Source organism: Muntiacus reevesi, chromosome X, assembly GCF_963930625.1.
Source record: "Muntiacus reevesi chromosome X, mMunRee1.1, whole genome shotgun sequence".
Taxonomy (NCBI): Eukaryota; Metazoa; Chordata; class Mammalia; order Artiodactyla; family Cervidae; genus Muntiacus; species Muntiacus reevesi.
The window spans coordinates 62,082,423-62,103,874 of NC_089271.1; the positions used below are offsets into that span (position 1 = coordinate 62,082,423).

The 21,452-nt window shown below is 40.3% G+C and overlaps 1 protein-coding gene across 7 annotated transcripts in view; it reads left to right on the forward strand.

Moving 5' to 3' along the window:
- Positions 1–9,361: 9,361 nt before the first annotated feature.
- Positions 9,362–21,452, forward strand: part of TAF1 (TATA-box binding protein associated factor 1) — an 83,237-nt gene continuing 71,146 nt past the window's right edge. For 6 of the 7 annotated variants that reach the window (XM_065914971.1, XM_065914966.1, XM_065914970.1 and 3 more), the window contains exons 1-3: positions 9,362–9,555; positions 10,612–10,726; positions 10,865–10,981. In XM_065914971.1, the coding sequence (XP_065771043.1) occupies positions 9,436–9,555; positions 10,612–10,726; positions 10,865–10,981 (352 nt within the window). In that variant the 5' untranslated portion in view covers positions 9,362–9,435. The remainder of the gene's footprint in view (positions 9,556–10,611; positions 10,727–10,864; positions 10,982–21,452) is intronic. The other variant, XM_065914973.1, reaches the window with a different exon arrangement.

A 21,452-nucleotide genomic window follows, 5' to 3' on the forward strand; every position in this document is an offset into this window, starting at 1 on the left:
CTTGCAGTGCCCACTTTATCTCTGTTCTTTGTTCTTAATTAATTCACTCCCTTCTGAAATGCTCTGTGTCTGGATATTCTTTTCCAACTCGTGCTTGGAGTGTCTCAACATTTGGTGGCCTGTACAGGGACTACTTTCCCCGTGAGAGAGCCCCCACTCTCCTTTCCTCTTTCCTTTTTCCTTGGGCCCTCTGCCAACAGGCAAGTGACTGTGGAAGCAATTAAGGAACTCTGCCAGAGTTACTCTCTGGTGTGTTCCAAAGGCTCCACTGCCCACAGTACCCCAGTAGTTACCACCCAAACGGGTGAGGGCTCTCTTTTCCTTTTTCCTCCTTCTCCCTTGAGCTGAGGACCAGGCCAATAAAACTGTGCAGGCACAGGTCAGGCACTTAAAAGCCACTAGAAAAGACTCCCAAGGCAGGATAAGGGGGTCACGGAACAGACCAGGCTATCAGAGCATCTGCCCTCAGCAAGACAACTTCTATGCATAATGTCAGGCACATATTGGTTCAAGCAAAACACTGAGCCCATTCCCCAGGCCACCGCCTTCCTGGCAGGACTACAAGGTGGATTCCTCAGCCTGTCTTCCTTCTCTGTCGCTTTCACTTTTCCTCTCTCTGTCCGGATTAATTTACAGGAACCTAGGAGCAACCTCTGAATCATCCTAGAGAGTGCCTTCCATGTTTCAGAGAATTGCTAAAAGGTGAGTCACTATTGGTTCTGGGAAACTCTTTTCTGTCCTTTCTGGCCCTAGTCACCATGTACATTTTCACACTGTTTGTGCCTAGGCTTATTCCTAGCCCACAGGGTTTTGTGCCACTCAGTGTCACATGTTCAGGGGTCACCTCTCACTACTGGACGCAACTGTTGGGACAGTTGGCCATTAGCCGCACGGTGCCTTCTTGCACGCAGAGGGTTCATTGGGACATGTGGGACTCTTTCTGTGGCCAGTGAACTCTTGGTACCCCTATTCCAAGAATGGGCTCAGGTATGTCTCAAGAACCACATTCAGACTCACCTCTGGGTTGTATTCTCAGGACCTGGAAAAAATTTGACCCTGAAAATCCTAAAAAAGAAAAGGCTCACATTCTTTTGCAAGAACACTTGGAGCCAATACAAATTGGGGAAGCAAGAAAAATGGCCTCTGAATGGCATGCTTAAATTAGAACATAATTTTCCACCTTGACCTCTTTTGCTGTTCCTTATGCTCAAACCTTTATGGCACTCAGTCAGAATCTGGACCTAAAGGATTCATGCCACATGTCTTTCTGTTGCTGCCCTATCCCCTTGTCCCCCTCTGTCTCTCCCTCTCCATCAGACCTCCTAGCTCAGGACTTTCTCCTATAATCAAAAGCCAGGAAAAAAACTCTCCTAACATTCTAAAGAATCCCCTTCTAACTCCTCCTATCTCTAGGGGTGGGGGCGGTGGGGGGAGGAGAAGAAAGTGGGAAAAGAACCAAGCTTCCCCTAATCCTTCCAGTTCTCTTACTCCTTCAGATTCTTCTGATCAAACTAAGACCCCACCTCCCCAGAGAAAAAGGTCCCTGCGGGGACACCATCTTATCAGTCAGTCTGCCCCTGTCATCAGAGCCAATTTGAGCACTCTAATTTAAATTTAGCTATGAAACTATGACTACAAAAAGGAGAGATGACATTTTTGACACTGGATGGCCATGATATTCTTTAGACCCAGGGGGAAAAAACTGGTTAAAATGAAATCTTTTTGAAATTATAAAACTGGTTCTTTTTGTACATGCAAGTAATTAGGAAAAAGCCGGCTTATTAAAATACCTTTTTTTTTTTTTTTAAGAGCTCTGACCCTACCTGAGAAAACAGAAACATACCTAGGAAAAAAAACCTGAGGTTAACACCTATCATGTCTTTGAGATACAGAGCCCACTCTGCCTGAGACTCTAGCTGTGAGCAAATTAGTAGAACTTCAAGCCAAGGCGAAAAAAAGGGCAAACAGACATTTTAAATCTGAAGTGAAAACTGTGAGATCTTGATCCAGATTTATGTATGTCTCAGTGTGTGTCTTTATCTTTGACTAATACTGCTGAGGTTATTTTGTCAATGAGCTCTATTTAATTGGCCTAAAGACAAGTAAGTGCTTATAAATAATTCTAAATTCAAGAAAAATGAAACTAAATGAATTTCAGGTTCATGTGAACTGGGAAATATTCACTATTAAATTAATACCTGGTATTAACGTCTGTTAATCTGATTAACATAGACATATCTTAAGAACTCACTGTGAAGAAACTTTTAAGGGAAGAAAATGCAAATAACATAAGAGCTTTGGGTGATTTATGTTTACCAATCTACAGAATGATGATATAAAGGACAGTTCATGGTTGCTGAAGGAAAGTAGGATGTGTGTTTTTAATAAAATGGTATAAGGAATGGAATTTAATTCTATTAAGGGAAAATCAAGCAGGGCAAAGGCTAATAAGAGTTTTGCCAAAAGAACGCACTGGTCATAGCAAACACCCTCTTCAGCAACACAAGAGAAGACTCTACACACGGATATCACCAGATGTCAATACTGAAATCAGATTGATTATATTCTTTGCAGCCAAAGATGGAGAAGCTCTATACAGTCAGCAAAAACAAGACTGGGAGCTGACTGTGGCTCAGATCATGAACTCTTTATTGCCAAATTCAGACTTAATTGAAGAAAGTAGGGAAAACCACTAGACCATTCAGGTATGATCTAAATCAAATCCCTTGCAATTATACAGTGGAAGTGACAAATAGATTCAAGGGATTAGATCTGATAGAGTACCTGAAGAACTATGGGTGGAGGTTTGTGACACTGTACAGGAGGCAGGGATCAAGACCATCCCCAAGAAAAAGAAATGCAAAGGCAAAATGGTTGTCTGAGGAGGTCTTACAAATAGCTGAGAAAAGAGGAGAAGCTAAAGACAAAGGAGAAAAGGAAAGATATACCCATTTGAATGCAGAGTTCCAAAGAATAGCAAGCAGAGATAAGAAAGTCTTCCTCCATGATCAATGCAAAGAAATAGAGGAAGACAATAGAATGGGAAAGACTAGGGAAATAGAATGGGAAAGAATAGGGAAAGACTAGAGATCTCTTCAAGAAAATTAGAGATACCAAGGGAACATTTCATGCAAAGATGGGCACAATAAAAGACAGAAATGGTATGGACCTAACAGAAGGAGAAGATATTAAGAGGAGGTGGCAAGAATACACAAAAGAACTATACAAAAAAGATCGTCATGACCCAGATAATCAGGATGGTGTGATCAGTCACCTAGAGCCAGATATCCTGGAATGAAAAGTCAAGTGGGGCTTTGGAAGCATCACTGAAAACAAAGGTAGTGGAGGTGATGGAATTCCAGTTGAGCTATTTCAAGTCCTAAAAGATGATGCTGTGAAAGTGTTGCACTCAACATTCCAGCAAATTTGGAAAATTCGGCAGTGGCCACAGGACTGGAAAAGGTCAGTTTTCATTCCAATCCCAAAGAAGGGCAATGCCAAAGAATGCTCAAACTACTGCACAATTGCACTCATCTCACACGCTAGCAAAGTAATGCTCAAAATTCTCTAAGCCAGGCTTCAACAGAACGTGAACTGTGAACTTCCAGATGTTCAAACTGGTTTTAGAAAAGGCAGAGGAACCAGAGATCAAATTGCCAACATCTGTCGGACCATAGAAAAAGCAAGAGAGTTCCAGACAAATATCTATTTCTGCTTTATTGACTACGCCAAAGCCTTTGACTGTGTGGATCACCACAAACTGTGGAAAATTCTTAAAGAGATTGGAATACCAGACCACCTGACCTGCCTCCTGAGAAATCTGTATGAAGCTCAAGAAGCAACAGTTAAAACTGGACATGGAACAACAGACTTGTTCCATATCAGGAAAGGAATACGTCAAGGCTGTATATTGTCACCCTGCTTATTTAACTTATATGCAGAGTATATCATGATGGATGAAGCACATGCTGGAATCAAGATTGCCGGGAGAAATATCAATAACCTCAGTTATACAGATAACACCACCCTTATGGCAGAAAGCAAAGAAGAAATAAAGAGCCTCTTCATGAAAGTGAAAGAGGAGAGTGAAAAAGTTGGCTTAAAACTCAACATTCAGAAAACTTAAGATCATGGCATCTGGTCCCATCACTTCATGGCAAATAAATGGGGAAACAATGGAAACAGTGACAGACTTTATTTTTTTGGGCTCCCAAATCACTGCAGATGGTGACTGCAACCATGAAATTAAAAGACGCTTGCTCCCTGGAAGAAAAGTTATGACTAACCTAGACAACATATTAAAAAGCAGAGACATTACTTTGCCAACAAAGGTTCACCTAGTCAAAGCTATGGTTTATCCAGTAGCCATGTATCGATGTGAGAGTTGGACTATAAAGAAAGTTGAGTACCGAAGAATTGATGCTTTTGAACTGTGGTGTTGGAGAAGACTCTTGAGAGTCCCTTGGACAGCAAGGAGATCCAACCAGTCCATCCTAAAGGAAATCAGTCCTGAATATTCATTGGAAGGACTGATGCTGAAAACTGACTCATTTGAAAAGACCCTGATGTTGGGAAAGATTGAAGGTGGGAGAAGGGGACGACAAGAGGATGAGATGGTTGAATGGCATCACTGACTCAATGGACATGAGTTTGAGCAAACTCTGGGAGTTGATGGACAGAGAAGCCTGGCATGCTGCAGTCCATGGTGTCAGAAAGAGTCGGACATGACTGAGCGAGTGACTGAACTGAACTGACTGAGGGGAAAATGAAGTAAGTCTGAACTTACTGGTGGCTGTTCTCTGAATGGGCAAATAAAGTGATGAATACAGAAAGTGAAAGAAAGTTTTGTGGGAAGTGGACTCTGGGAAGAGAGTTTGTGCATGGTACAAGTTTCTTAAGACATTAAACTGCCTTTGAAATCTTTTATTGTTACTGTGGCTAAGTGAGTAACTATTGTTTCACAGTGAATATAAGTTGGTACCAAACTGGAATTTGGTTTTCTCTCCCTGTTAAATGAATGAAGTTTTCTTAGAATGCTGCTTTTTGATAACAGACTATTTAACTTTCTTTGCCTTTAAGTGATTTATATTTCTTTTTAAAATCTTTTGTTACTTTGGTAAACTGAGTATTATTTCACAATGATCTGTGAAGACTATGGCACACATAGACAAAGCTCATTCCACTTCTACAAAAATTAATCCCTCATCTACTCCTAAATTAGGGAATTTAAAATGGATAAATAATGGCTGTATATCAGGGTTATGGGAAATCCAAGACAGCCGCTTGGCTTTTCCTGGCCCCCTGACAAACCTCACTTTTATTTGATGGGATAAAGTCTTTCCTAACTTCAGGGTTAATGCTCTCACAACAGAGGAAAAAATGATTAAAAATGTGCTTTGCACTTTGGGTATACTTTCTACAATCTCCAGTGATCAAAGCACACACTTCACTGGGCAAATCATACCATCATTAACAAAAACTTTTCAAACTTATTAAAACTATCACTGTCACTATCAACCTCAATCATCAGGCAAGGACAACAGAAGAAAAACTAATTACATGAGATTAAATAAACTGCTAAATATGATTACAATTTTCATGACTTTTCATCTGACATATTACTGGCTTCTGATCTTTGTTTTCAGATATCAAGAAGCTCTCCTCCTCAAGCTACTTATGGTTTAAAACAATTTGGTAATATACACCTGTGGGTAACATTAAAACATTTTTCTTTTCTCTTTGCCTTGTCCCTCTAGATATTGGAGACACTTGAGTTCTGAATAGATTTATCAGGTAAATAAAAAGATTGTCTCCTGACATATACAGACATCTCAAAGTATAGTGGGGACCTCTAGAAGAAAAAAATCCACCTCGACAAAAACTGATGACAGGCCTATGGCATCTATAGTCAATGGACCAAACTTATTTTAGAAACAAATTAGTCTTGGCTGTGTTTTAAAAAAAATGGGAATAATTTTAGAAAAAAATTATATTTCACTGAATATTAAATTCTAGTTTTGTTAGTTAAGGTCTGTATTTACTAAATACTCACTTCTCATTTAGTCCCTTGCTGTTATGTTATACTGTTACAAGATAAAAACCAGATGCTTCATGATCTACAACCAGGAGATTAACATCAGACTATAGTCATTTAACAAACTAAGTCAGACAACATGGTATATACTGGACTACACCTAAAAAAGTTCTTAAATTCTTACTTGTGAACTTACTGCAAACTATATTATTTTCCATATTGCCAGTTTTATAAGACTATTCTCTTAAATTACCAAATGTGTGACTGGGCCTCTAATAAAATGATGATACATAGTTTCATATGAGATCAATGATCGTACAATGTAACTCTAGATGGGAAGAAGTAACAAGAGGGAATATTTTCTTGCACTATAAGAAACTTAGTAACACAGATAAGGTGCAGGACTTTTGCTACTTTCATGGCCTAGTTCAGTAACAGCACATTGAGTAGCCAATCAAAAAATCTTCACTAGACTTGGGAATGAGCATTCCTAGCAACATGGGACAAAATGATCATAAAATGCCCCTAAACCAATGGTCAAATTTAAGGCAGTGAAGGGGCCCTGCCAACTGAAAACTGGCACTTGTCATCTGCCTCTACAAAGAGTAAATCAGGAGCCACTCCAGTTGCTGACTTTCAACACCCCCTGAAAGGAGTTCGGGGTAGAAATCATGAATGAGGCATTCTGTGCTCTGGGGAAAACTGGCAGGACAGGCCTTCAAATTGTTATATATTTTCAAGAAAAGATTTTCATGAGCCCAAATTCTTGCATCTTCTCATACCTAGAGAAATACCAACATCACAAGCCAACATCTAGCCCCGGTTCTTCTGGCTAGCCCCTCTTCCAGGCCCCTTAGCAGCTTTTCTACTTCTGTTCATCTTGGGGCTATGTATCTTTAACTTCCTGTTAAGTTTGTCTCTTCTAGAATATGATAAATAAATCTCCAGATGGTACTACAAGGATATCAGCTGGCTGACATATGGATTATGTTGGAACAAGTGGTCTTGTCATTCCATGGACTCTCATCTCCCTCCAAATGCACACCCTGACAGAGAGTGGGTATCGGGACCCAGACCCTATGATGCCCCTGTCCAGCAGGAAGAAGCCAGAGCAGTCTCTGCCTCTTTCCCCAATGACCTGCGTCCCCATGTCCCATGGAGATAGGCAGGCAGTTAGACACGAGCAGGGTGTTAAGGGGCCAAAGATTTGGCCCATTAATAAGAAGGGGGGAAATGTTGAATCCTGCCCCAGGTCATAGATGTGAGGCCTTGCACCAAGGCCTCAGAAGCAGAGCCCAGAACCAAAGTCACCTCTGAAGCTGACAGAGCCCCTTTGTAACCTTGTCAAAAGTCCCCTGATCATCACTAACAAGCTTCCTGACTCCCAATTAAGCAAAGATGCCCACTCTAGTAAATACCCTATACCATCCCAGCCAATCACCTAATGTCAACCTTCCAGCCAGAATTTTGTCTTAAGGCTATATAAATTGGTTACTAACCCACGAACACCATCAATTCTCCCTGGTCTGTCAGGAGGTCGGCCTGCTTCACTCATAGTGCCCACTTTTATCTCTCTTTGTTCTTAATAAACTCACTCCCTTCTGAAATGCTCTGTCTGGAAATTCTCTTCCAACTGTGTTCCAACTGCCTGAACACTCTCCTAATATAATTGATTCAGGAAAGGATCATCGACAGATTATACAACCTTTGGGTATAAGGACAGTGAGGAACATAATGTTCACACAATTTCAAAGGATCACCCCCATGGATTATTTAATAATTACAAAAGGAAAAAGGTGCCATTGCAATGGAGAGATCTGTTGAGCACCACTTTCCTGAAGTGCTCAAATTTAGCATTATCAACATTGGGACAACCTGACATTGTGCCTTCTGATGGCCAGTAAGATATTTAACCAGAATCACTTTGAAGAAAAGACTACACGAATTCATAGTATAGAATATTTTCAAGACAATTTCCCTGGATTCTTTCAAATAGGTAGTGTCATGCAATACAAAGAAAAATGCTGGTGGATTCTGAATTCAGAGGCTAAGGAAAGATAAATGCAATAGATGAAACTTGAGTTGATCTCGAGTTGAAATGTAAAATGCTGCAATTAAGACAACTGAGGAAATTTAAATGTGGATTGTATGTTAAATGATATTGACTTAATATCATTTATTAAATAAATGATATTTATATTAAATAAAACTTAAGTTTTAAAGATGTGCTAATAGTATTATGGTTATGTAGAAAACTGTTAGTCACTCAGTCAAGTCTGACTCTTTGCAAGCCCATGGACTGGGACCCACCAGGCTTCTCCATCCATGGGATTTTCCAGGCAAGAATACTGGAGTGGGTTGCCGTTCCTTTCTCCAGGGGAACCTTCCCGATCCAGGGATCAAAACCGGGTCTCCCGCATTGCAGGCAGACTCTTTACCGTCTGAGCCACTTAGGGAAGACTATTTTCAGGGGTGAAGAATCACAGTATCTGTAACCCACATTCAAATGGTTCAAGGAAAAAAAAATAGCAAAACGTTAAAATCGTGAATCTAGGTGAAGGGTCGGCTGTTCATTTTACTCATCTCTTACTTTCATATTTTCCAAGAAAGGAGGGGAGGAAATCTATTTTTATAAGGGAATGTTAATTCAAAACAACTAACTTGCACGAGTACCTTTGGTACAGTGCGATACACGGCCAGTTTCTCTTTGGGACGGTGCAATAAAGGCGCCGACAGCACAGACGGGAAGAACGTGAACGTGCGTGCTCAGTCGTGTCCAACTCTGCAAACTCTCTGGGCTGTAGCCCGCCAGGCTCTTCTGTTCATTCCAGGCAAGAAAACTGGAGCGGGTTACCATCTCCTTCTCCAGGGAATCTTCCCAACCCGGGGATCGAACCCACGTTTCCTGTGTCTCTGCATTGCAATCAGAACATTCTTTACCACTTGAGCCATCCCGGAAACCCACAGAACCGAAAAAACGGTTCTAATTCTCACTTAGTGTCTTGAAGCGTGACAACGAGGAGGTCACGTGACCCATGAATCACCTGAGTGGAGAAAGATCCGTTGCTCTTCCCCAAGGTACTGAGACAGCGCCTGCGCAGATACGCAGAGGCAGAGGGGGACCAAACATTCTCTTCGACCAATATTTTTTCACAGATCCAGCCTCCTGATCGCGTATTGTCCAATCAAAAGCCCCTAGTAACGTTGTGTCACCAATTCTCCCTTTCTCATAGGACGGGAGATCTTTCCGGTTCTTTATTCCGCTTCCGGTGGGAGCTGGACATATACAAGAGCTCAGTGAATTATTTCTGGGCGAATGGTTTTTATTTCCGGGCTATGGGGCAAGGCAGTGCCTAGCGGCCGCCTGTAGCCGCTAAGACAGCGCCGCCGCCGCAGCCATCATGTCAGACACGGATAGCGATGAAGATTCTGCTGGAGGCGGCCCATTTTCTTTAACTGGTTTCCTTTTCGGCAACATCAATGGAGCCGGGCAGCTTGAGGGAGAAAGCGTCTTGGACGATGTGAGGGGATGGGCGTGGGCATAGAGCCATAGGGTGATCGGCTGAGGAGAAGGTGGTGTGAGGAGAGTTTAGGGTGCTTGGAGAGTTGAGAGGGCTTAGGAAACTAGAAGAGAGGACGATGTGGCCCTCCCTTAATGAGAGGGCGCACTTAACGTACGCGAAGAGAGAAGCGGTTGCCTTGCTAGTAGGTTGTGTAGTAACAATCTACTAGCAAGAGAGCGAGGGGGCTCAGTTCTGGGCGAGGGTGGGGACAAGAGGTGAACGGTAGGTCAAGCGGCGCTGATATCGGTGGCTTTGGAGGAAAAATATAGCCGAAGCTACTGAGATTACTTTCAGATCGTTGCTATGAGAACCTTCTTGGAGATTCTTTAAACTGTCTACATTTGTGACATCACTGACTAGAGATGGCGCTAGAGCGAGAGGACAGACCGGCACCAAATCCTGTGGTTCAGGCCCCGGTTCTTAAAACAGCCAATGTTCAGACCATCCAGGGCAGGCCCCTTCTGGTCTCAGTGTACACTTGCTTACAAAGTTTTTCCACCATTCACTGACATTCATGAAATTTTTTCCTGTGCCCAGTCGACACTTAAACCTATCATCATTAAAGTTCATTTTCTCAAGGAGAAAATACTGACCAGTATTCCTTCTTCCCTGTAACACACAGTAAAGATAACAATAAAGTTCTTGATTTGTTTTTTCTTTTTTTTTTTTTTTTTTTGCTTATAAAGATTTGTTTTCTCTAGTCAGAATTACCTGTTTTCTTAGACTTTATTCACGGATCTACTGTTTAATTATTTAGTCTTGGTGGTGGTTCCTTGAATAATTTTTCCTTACCTTACTTTAAAGGATGGTGATGAAATCGAATATGATGTGTTATATCTGATCAATGTGGATGTGGAAGCTGTACTTCACAGTTCTCAAATGTGATGCTTTTAGCATGCTGTCGAGTCACTTATATGGGTTTATAACTTTGTTGCAAATCTGGAAATACACTTTCTGTTGTGGGAAACTTAGGTTTAGTTACAGTGTTTAACTCTGGTGCTGTCCCTTTTTCAGGAGTGTAAGAAGCATTTGGCAGGCTTGGGGGCTTTGGGGCTGGGCAGCCTGATAACTGAACTTACAGCAAATGAAGAATTGACTGGTACTGATGCTGCCCTGGTAAATGATGAAGGTGAAGTCTGGGTCATGGGGAGTATGGTGGGGGAGGAGGCTAGCCACTTACTATACGTGTACTTTTCAGTGGGAATTATATACGGGACTGAGAGTTACTGATACATTGTTTAGATCTACTCTCCACTTTTATTTATAGGATGGGTCAGAAGTACAGAAGATGCTGTAGACTATTCAGACATCAACGAGGTAGCAGAAGATGAAAGCCGAAGATATCAGCAGACAATGGGGAGCTTGCAGCCTCTTTGCCATGCAGGTGATTCTTCAGTGCCATCAATAAGAGCATTCCAGTACTTTTTTTCCTTTTTTTAAAAAAAAGATTTATTTATTTATTATTTTTTGTCTGTGCTGGATCTTCGTTGCTGCATACCAGCTTTCTTTGGTTGTGGTAAACAGTGATTACTCTTAGTTGTGGTGCGCCGGCTTCTCATTGTAGTGGCTTCTCCTGTTGCAGAGCACAGGCTCTAGTCACAGGCTTCAGTAGTTGTGGTGCATGGGCTCAATAATTGCGGCTCATGGGCTCTAGAGCAAGGGCTCGATAGTTGTGGCACACAGTCTTAGTTGCTCTGAGTCATATGGAATCTTCCCAGACCAGGGATTCAACTCGAGTCCCCTGCCTTGGCAAATGGATTCTTAACCACTGGACTACCAGGAAAGCCCCTAGTACATTTTCCTGCTGTGTAGTTCAGTTTGTTTCTATCCAAGCTTTCTGTCATTGTTCCTGCTCTTTATGTCTTTGCTTCTCTCCCTTTGTCAGCTCAGTTCCAAGTAGCTGCTATCCTTTTTTGTGTTCTGGGACAGCATTATTATACTTAGACTTTTATTCCTCATACTGGTTAGTCCCAAATTCTTGGTGAATGCCAAATAAGAATGATAATGCTTTCCTCCTTATCATCTGGTATTTGAGTTCCTGTGGGGTTCACAGTACTAATTTAGATGCTAGTTGAACCCAGTCTTTGCCCTCAGGGAATTGTTAGTTCAAGAAGGATTAAGTATCCAGTTCATATATAAATGAGCACATGTATTTATTGGTTCAGCTTCTGTTGATCACTCACTACCTGTATGCTGACACAGTGCACTTAATGCTTGCTCACAACATTGGTTTTCCTTCCTGATATAAGGTGCTACATTATAGAATCAGAATGTTAGAGCTCAGAGGGGTTTTAGTGATTATTTATTCTTAACCTCATCATAGATAGACTTGAACTTCAGAGAACTTTAAAAAAATGTGGAACTTTATTAAAAGTTCTATAATTAATGGCAGGCCTTGACTAATTAAACATTTCAGTTTATTAGACATTGAGCACCCATTATATGCTATAAACTGTAATAGTATAGTACAAAGATAATAAAATCCATTTTCTGATTTTTGAGGAGCTCGGTTCTGGTCATAGTTCATTCTTTCCACTGCCCTATACTATCTTTGGACTTTTTTTTTTAATATTTATTTTTATTTATTTAACTTATTTAGTTGCACAGGGTCTTAGTTTCGGCACATGAAATCTTTTAGCTGTAGCATGTGGGATCTAATTCCCCGACCAGGGATTGAACCTGGGCCCCCTGCATTGAGAGCTCATAGTCTTAGCCACTGAACCAGCAGGGAAATCCCTATCTTTGGACTTTTGTATGAAGTTGTTTATTGTTTATTCATTATCCATTTCTTTAAATTAGATTTCAGCTTGCAGAGAAATGTAGGTAAAACCTTGATAAATAGCTGAACTTAAGTTTCTTCAGAGTCAGTTAATGAATTTGGGTGCTTCTTTTTTTAAATATATTTATTTTTATTTACTTATTTGACTGCCAGAAGGAAGAGGCTAATATTCCCTGGGTTATGCAGCCGGCTTTTCACGCTCCAGGGAATCAGCCAGAAATAGAGAGAGAGAGAGAGAAAGAAAGACCAAAGCTCTGATGGAGCAAAGGTGTTTTAATCAACATTGTGTGGGCATATATACTGTCTTACAAGGTAGTTATTCTCAGCAAAGATAAAGATTAAAATTCCAGACTTACAAAACACAAGGCAATCCCTATTAAAGAGAGAAGAGGGTACTTATCACCATAATGAGAAGCTAACAAAGGAAATGCCTGGATTCCTCAGCCCCTGGAAAGGCTTGCCTCTCCTCTTAATTCCTGAATTAATAAGGAATTAATAAGGGCCAAAGGTTTCCTGACAGATCCAAAACAGCACACAGAAAGCCTCCTGTTAAATGCTTCCTGACGATTCCCCCTATTTTATTATATTTGTAAAAAAAATGGTCCTGACCAAATGAGTTTGGTTAGTATTAACCAACCTTATAGAAAGGTGACGATAAACAACAAATACAATTATCAAGACAATCACCAAAGTTACAGTCCCAGGCCCGATGCTGTGGGTAATACTTTGAAACTATCCTCCTGGGTCAGGCTGGATAATTTGTTCAACTAAAGTTTCCAAATTGGTGAAAGGGCAGACGTTTAGAAAAAGTTTCAAAGATTTTCTTTTGCAGTAATTGTACATTCAGAGAGGCATTATCTTGTAAATGAAATTTGATTTGTTCCCAGTTGTAGGTACTATGATTGAATTGAACAAGAGTAACACAAAATTGGCAATTAATACAAGTTACAGATTACATTGTAAGTGGGACACAGGCCTGTATAAAATATGACTGATTATAGCGAAAGAAATAGTTACTATGACCACGACTGGTCTCTGTGAAATGTCTAGTCCAAGTTTCAAGTTCTTCGGTGCTGGCAGCAAGTTTCCTGATGTCCCATTGTTTAGGCCCACTTTGTTTATCCAGGACGATTCGAGGAGGAGGGGGTGATGCCATTCCATATCAAGCCAGCCAAGAGGTCCTTTGTCATGGTAATATTTCAACCTCCTGTTAGTAACATTTTACATAATGTTTTTTGTTCTTTCCCTAACTCTTTCACTAGTTTCAGTAGTAAACGTGGTTCACAGACAGAAGAAGGGCAGCAATGTCCAAAAGTCTTCTTTTGGAGGCAGGAAGCCCAAGTTTGTCAGCCAACTTTTATGCATAAGCCCAGTGGAAAGCCTAAAGAAATGTTAATTAGTTTTTTCTCTTCGCCAGGGTGTGAGGGTTTCAGGGAGGGGGCATATGGGTGGAGTCATTGGTTGATAGGTCTTTTCTCCATCTATTTTATGACCTGTAATAAAGGGGGGTTGGGTAAGTAAGTTAGTTAATCCAACTCGAGCAGGGGTTGCGCGGGGCAACAGAGCCTAGCGATGAGAAGGTTTTCAGGACTCTGAGGCATATCCTGTTGAGAAATCATATTTTTAACTTGATTAGTGAGGGTTTTTATTTGTCCCCAAGTGGGAAGATCATAGGGTTGATGTCACCGAGGGCGGTGCTTTCCGGAGATCTTTAGAGCCGTCATGGCCCATATTGGAATTTCTTCCTCCCGGGGTTCTTGTTTCGTCTCCATTTTCAATGTTGGGGGCCCCCTTGGGTCGAATTTTCCGAGGAAAAAGTTTGTTGGATCCATCTGGGGAAATACAAGCATATCCCTTTCCCTGTAAGATTAGTTTCCCAGATTTCCATTGTTTGTTGAACCCGTCTTGATACCAAATGGGCAGAGGAAGAGAAGTGTCCTTCAGTTCCTTGAAGTGTCTTTCTGCTCTTGTTAAAATATTTCCCTGTGGTAGGTTTAAAAAATTTAAAACAAATAAAGCTGTATTAACAATAATTGTAGGTTTAGAAAATATCTTATGTTGGAATCTAGTAAAGTCTGCTTTAGATAAGGAAGACAGTAGTGTACCTGTGTATTCCCCCTTTAATTTTTTATTTGTAACTTTAGTGTGTGATGTGTTCGATCGACTACGTCTTGTGTCTGTGGATTATAAGGAATACCTGTAATATGTTTAATAGAAGAAAATTGTAAAAATTGTTAAAAGTGTCTAGAAATATAGGCAGGGCCATTGTCTGTTTTAATAGAACTAGGAGTTTATGGTGGAGTTTTCTATATTTTTTAATACAAAAACTGAATATATAGAATCAGAGACTATATTAATGGGGTAAGGATGTAGGCAAATAACTTGAATAAGAGCATATAATTCATTTTGTTGAGCAGAATGAAATTTAGTATAAAAGACTATATTTTTTAAGAGACCAGAATGAAGCTTTGGCATTTTTAGTCCCATCTATATAAAAGAAATGTGAGAAATAATAAATTCAGTGTTTTTGAAGAAATTCCACAGCTTACCAGAAGGATAATGAAATGATATTTTTCCAAAATATTTTAGAAAAGCTAATTGGAAATCAGTAGAAGTTTGTAATGTGTTCTCAAATTGAGATTTATATGTAATAAAGTTTTATTAAAATATAAAGGAGATACAGAAAGCCTCTGACATAGGCATCAGAAGGGGGCAGAAAGAGTGCCCCCCTGCTAGTCTTTAGCCAGGTGTCATATAACTAGCAGTCTGCTAATTAGAAAAAGGAAATATCTCAAAACCGAAGAGAAGAACACCAGGCCCCTCACACACAACATGCATTTTGTGATAACCTTGGCACCAGGTGAGTTGTCCTGGGCCACAAAATGATTGACATGAATCTTGAAGAAAGGCAGGTTTCCAAGCAAATATAGTTTCATTAACATAGCTTAAGAGAACATTTGCATAAGTAAAACATACTGGTTTGTCAAGTTGGTTCCGACTTGAAGAAAGAATCTAGGGTAAGACAAACATTTCCATAAGAAAAATGCATTGGTTAACTCAGGGTTTGAGAATAGTTAACTTCAAGTGAAACTAGGTGTCATTATGGCAACACAGTATTTTAAGAGAAACCTTTTAATTTTGTATCGAGAAGGAAAGTTTGTTTCCTTCTAGTTTCCTTCCTGCTAGTTTGTTTCCTCCTGCCGCTTAAGAGAGAGAAAAATGTCTGACACTTGCACTATTTTTTTCCATTTGGAGACCCCTGGCCTTCCTGCTTGTTAAGTCAAACTATATTGGCCATGTAAAAGACCGAAGGTTTGTGGAAGCAGGGGCCCAAAAAGTCCGGTAGGTATTCTAGAGGGGACTGCTTGAGGGTAAAGAAGTCATTTAGGGCTGGTATATCGATGGCAGCACTGCCGGATGTTGAGGGTTTGAGGGAAAAGGTGGAATTTGCCCCTGGTTTTTGTTGAAGGGGACCTGGGGGGGTCTCCTGCTTGGAGTTTTCAGGAATAGGTTTCTCTTCAATATCAAATTTAGATCTATACTCTTTGGCCCAGTGCATTTCTCTACAGCAGCAAGGGCAGATTTTTGGAGGTTTTTTATTAGCTTTCTTAGGGCAGTCCATTTTTAAATGGTACTTATCTCCACATGTAAAGCATCCTTCATTTTCTTTTCTTAAAGCAGCAACCATTGTTTGAGCTAGCATTTGCATCTTTTGAGTTTCTGGTCTTAGATTGTGACAAGCCTTCAAATAATCAATAATAGTCCCTGTCTCGTGAATTGAAGCTATAGCCTTTTGACACAGTTGATTTGCATTTTCATAAGCAAGTAATTTTTTAGTTGCCTTTTATCTTTTTCTCTGATTATAGTACGGGAAATAGCAGTTTCTAATCTAGCTAAAAAAATAAATAAGTGATGAAGTAAAGTAGAAAAGTGAGGGGGCTTTCCAGCCGATTGACCCATGTCTTAGTACTTACCGGCCTCAGTAGGCCCTGGGGGTCACTCCATCTGAATCTGTCATGTGTACCAACTCCCTGTTTCTGGGTGCCACTTGTTGGTCCTTTACTGGACCGGAACCTGGTGGTCCAGAGTCGACCATGAGAGAGTGAAAGAAGGAAAGAGGCTAATATTCCCTGGGTTACACAGCCAGCTTTCACACTCCAGGGAATCAGCCAGAAATAGACGGATAGAGAGTAAGAGAGAGAGAGAAAGAAAGACACAGGGGCCAAAGCTCTGATGGAGCAAAGGTGTTTTAATCAACATTGTGTGGGCATATATACTGTCTTACAAGGTAGTTATTCTCAGCAAAGATAAAGATTAAAATTCCAGACTTACAAAACACAAGGCGATCCCTATTAAAGAGAGAAGAGGGTACTTATCACCATAATGAGAAACTAACAAAGGAAATGCCCGGATTCCTCAGCCCTGGGAAAGGTGTGCCTCTCCTCTTAATTCCTCAGGAATTAATAAGGGCCAAAGGTTTCCTGACAGATCCAAAACAGCACACAGGAAGCCTCATGTTAAATGCTTCCTGACAGATATTTAGTCGCAGCATGTAGGATCTAGTTCCCTAACCAGGGATTGAACCTGGGCCCCCTAAATTGGGAGCACAGAGTCTTCACCACTGGACCACCAGGGAAGTCCCTGGGTGCTTCTTATATAAAGAGATTAACTGCACTGTATACATAAGAAGTAACTTAGAAAAACTGAAGATACAAGCTTTGCTTTCAGGGATATTATTATCATTTGGGAAAGGCAAAATAAACGAATGCTAAACATAATTATTCACAATAAGAAGACATAAACCAGTTGCCAGCTTATATTTCTGTATAGAATGCTTTATTTAGTTCTGAGAGGCTGATAGACTAGCTAAGTCAGAGCATAGCTATTAGTTTTAGGATCCTGACAGACTGAGGGGAAGGTGGTAGCAGCTCTGATTTTCAGGGAATGTTATAATTTTCAAATTTGGATTTGTTGTTGTGGCTAGGGATAGTAAGGAAGAAACTAGATAAGGGGTTCTTAGTTGGGTTGTATGAGTTGATTTCCTGGAGAAGGAGGATGCTATATTTGATAGTGTTGGTACTCTGGAAGCTCATTTCTAAGTTATCTTGTCTTCTGTGGGTACCTTCATCTATGCCCTTAGTTTCCTCCTTCCCTGGCATTGGCCCCTTCATGTGGCTTGATTTACAAGAGTGTTTCTTTGGAATAATTAGAAGTAGGTATAAGTCATTCTAGAGGCTTCATGGAGGTGAATTTTGAAAGATAAGGTTTGACAGAGAGGAGCAGCAGGACATTCTGGTTTGGTAACATGGCTTCATAAAGGTTTGGAGATAGAAATGAGTAGTGTGAAGGTAATTGGCCAGCAGATTTTCTTTCTTTCTTTTTGGGGGTATTTATTTTATTTTTAGCTGTATCAGGTCTTAGTTGTGGTGTGTTGGCTTAGTTGGGATTTTAGTGCCATGTGGGATTTTAGTTCCCTGACCGGGGCTTGAACCCACTTCCCTGCATTGGAAGGTGGATTCTATGGTGCATGGACTTATTTCTGGATTTTCTGTCCCGATCCATTGATCTAGATTTTTATTTTTGTGCCAGTACCATACTATATTAATGACTATAGCTCTGTAGTATAATCTGAAGTCAGGGAGTCTGATTTCTCCAGCTCCCTTTTTCTTATCAAGATTACTTTAGCTATTCAGGGTCTTTAATGTCGCCATACAAATTTTGAGATTTTGTTGTTGTTGTTGTTCTAGTTCTGTGGAAAATGTCATTGGTTATTTGATAGGGATTGCATTGAATCTCCAGATTGCCTTGGGTAGTATAGTCATTTTGACAATATTGATTCTGGAAGGCAGATTTCTTTTTTCTTAAATTAATTAATTAATTTTAATTGGAGGCTAATTACAATATTGTAGTGGTTTTTGCCATACATTGACATGAATCAGCCATGGGTGTACGTGTGTTCCCCATCCTGAACCCCCCTCCCACCTCCCTCCCTATCCCATCCCTCAGGGTCATCCCAGTGTACCAGCCCCAAGCACCCTGTCTCATGCATTGAACCTGGACTGGTGATCTTTTTCACAAATGATAATATTCAGGTTTCAGTGCTGTTATCTCAAATCATCTCACCCTCACCTTCTCCCACAGAGGCCAAAAGACTGTTCTTTACATCTGTGTTTCCTGCTGTCTCACATATAGGGTCATCATTACCATCTTTCTAAATTCCATATATATGCATTAATATACTGTATTGGTGTTTTTCTTTCTGACTTACTTCACTCTGTTTTCATCCACCTCATTAGAACTGATTCAAATACATTCTTTTTAATGGCTGAGTAATATTCCATTGTGTATATGTACCACAGCTTTCTTATCCATTCATCTGCCGATGGACATCTAGGTTGCTTCCATGTACTGGCTATTGTAAACAGTGCTGCGATGAACCAATTGGGGTACACGTGTCTTTCAATTCTGGTTTCCTCGGTGTGTATGCCCAACAGTGGGATTGCTGGGTTGTATGGCAGCTCTATTTCCAGTGTTTTAAGGAATCTCCACACTGTTCTCCATAGTGGCTGTACTAATTTGCATTCCCACCAACAGTGTAAGAGGGTTCCCTTTTCTCCACACCCTCTCCAGCATTTATTGTATGTAGACTTTTTGATAGCAGCCATTCTGACTGGCGTGAGATAGTACTTCATTGTGGTTTTGATTTGCATTTCTCTGATAATGAGTGATATTGAGCATCTTTTCATGTGTTTGTCAGCCATTTGTATGTCTTCTTTGGAGAAATGTCTATTTAGTTCTTTGGCCCATTTTTTTATTGGGTCCTTTATTTTTCTGGAATTGAGCTGCAAGAGCTGCTTGTATATTTTTGAGATTAATTCTTTGTCGGTTGCTTTGTTTGCTATTATTTTCTCCCATTCTGAAGGCTGTCTTTTCACCTTGCTTATAGTTTCCTTCATTGTGCAAAAGCTTTTAAGTTTAACTAGGTCCCATTTGTTTACTTTTGCTTTTATTTCCATTATTCTGGGAGGTGGGTCATAGAGGATCCTGCTGTGATTTATGTCAGAGAGTGTTTTGCCTATGTTTTCCCCTAGGAGTTTTATAGATTTTAGTCTTACAGTTAGATCTTTAATCCATTTTGAGTTTATTTTTGTGTATGGTGTTAGAAAGTGTTCTAGTTTCATTCTTTTACAAGTGGTTGACCAGTTTTCCCAGCACCACTTGTTGAAGAGATTGTCTTTTCTCCATTGTATATCCTTGCCTCCTTTGTCAAAGATAAGGTATACATAGGTGTGTGGATTTATCTCTGGGCTTTCTGTTCCATTGATCTGTATTTCTGTCTTTGTGCTAGTATCATACTGTTTTGATGACTATAGGTTTGTAGTATAGTCTGAAGTCAGGCAGGTTGATTCCTCAAGTTCCATTCTTCTTTCTCAAGATTGCTTTGGCTATTCGAGGTTTTTTGTATTTCCATACAAATTGTGAAATTATTTGTTCTCGTTCTCTGAAAAATACCATTGGTTGCTTGATAGGGATTGCATTGGCTCTATAGATAGCTTTGGGTAGTATACTTATTTTCACTATATTGATTCTTCTGATCTAGGAAGGCAGATTTCTTAACCACTGTACCACCAGGGAAGTCACCCATAGAGCAGTTTGATAGCACCTTTATGTACACATTACTTGGAGTTTCGTGCTGTAAAGAATTGTAATCTGATATAAATTGTTGAATAAGAGGCAGGATGGTATAATGAAAGGAAGATGGACTTTGGAGTCAGAATGCCATAGGTTCAAATCCTAACTCCATATTTAGTTTGACCCTGGGAAAGTTGCTTCGTCCCTGAGGCTTGTATTTCTCATTTGTAATAATCCCTCAATTTTCTTGTCTGCTTATGTGTGTTAATATTTACCTCATTAATAAGACTTTGGTGGGAATTTAAGTTCATTATCACATGGTATGAAATCACCTACATAGAACAGTGTCATGGTAGGAGCTCCTTAAAATATTGCTTGCCTTCCCTTCCTAAATGAAAATGAAAAGTGATATTTGTTGCTTTGGGATTTTGATTACAAAAAGGTTAGAGGGGGACTTCCCTGGTGGTTCAGCGATGAAGAATCCGCCTGCCAATGCAGGGAACATGTGTTTGATCCCTAGTCAGGGAACTAAGATCCCACATGCCTTGGGGCAAGGAAGCCCACATGCCACAGCTATTGAAGCCCTCTTTCTCTGGAGCCTGCATGCCTAGAGTCTGCTTCGGGATGAGAGATGCCACCACAGTGATAAGCCTATGTGCTGCAACTAGAGAAGGCCCACACAAAGCATCAAAGACTCAGTGTGGCCGAAAATAATAAAGGAAAAGGATAAAGAGGCCAACTGAGAGACTGTTTTTGTGAGCTAGATGTAAAGTTACCAAAAGTTACCAAGGTCTGGAGTAGGGTGACAGTTGTGGAAAATGATAGGCAGGGTCAGACTTTAGAATTGCTGATAAAACATCAGTAGAACTTGGTAAGAGAGGAAGTGTGTTGGAAAGACACTTTGTTGTTAAACCAGGCTTAAATTCTGACCTTGTCGCTTAAAATTATATGACCCTAAGGAAGTCACTTAACTTCTGTAGCTCAGAATAATTTCTGCTTTGTAGCATTACTGGGAGGATTTTAGATAAAATAACTAAAAATATCTGGCACATGATACCTGGAGCTCAATGAATAGAAGTTGCCTAATGACTGCTATTAATGATTGATTGGAAAAGATGTGTTGGGTGTAAGAAATTGATGAAGGAGACAGGAGGCTAAAATCGTAAGCTGGGAACATGAGGATGGAGGTGGTATTGATAGTGACAAAAGGGAAATTTAAAAAGTTGAAGGATATTTCAGTATGATAGTGAAGTATAATTGTTGAATATTTGAATGGAAAAGCTCTTTAGGCAGCAGAACATGTAGTACAATTGTAGAGGGGCTAAGTCAGGGCAAGACATACAGGTTTGGATTTAGTCTAGATAAAGGTGATTCTTGAGAAAAGGAATGAAGAATTTTATAGAGGAATAAAAGCAGAGTGTTCAGAACGAAGTACTGAGTGATG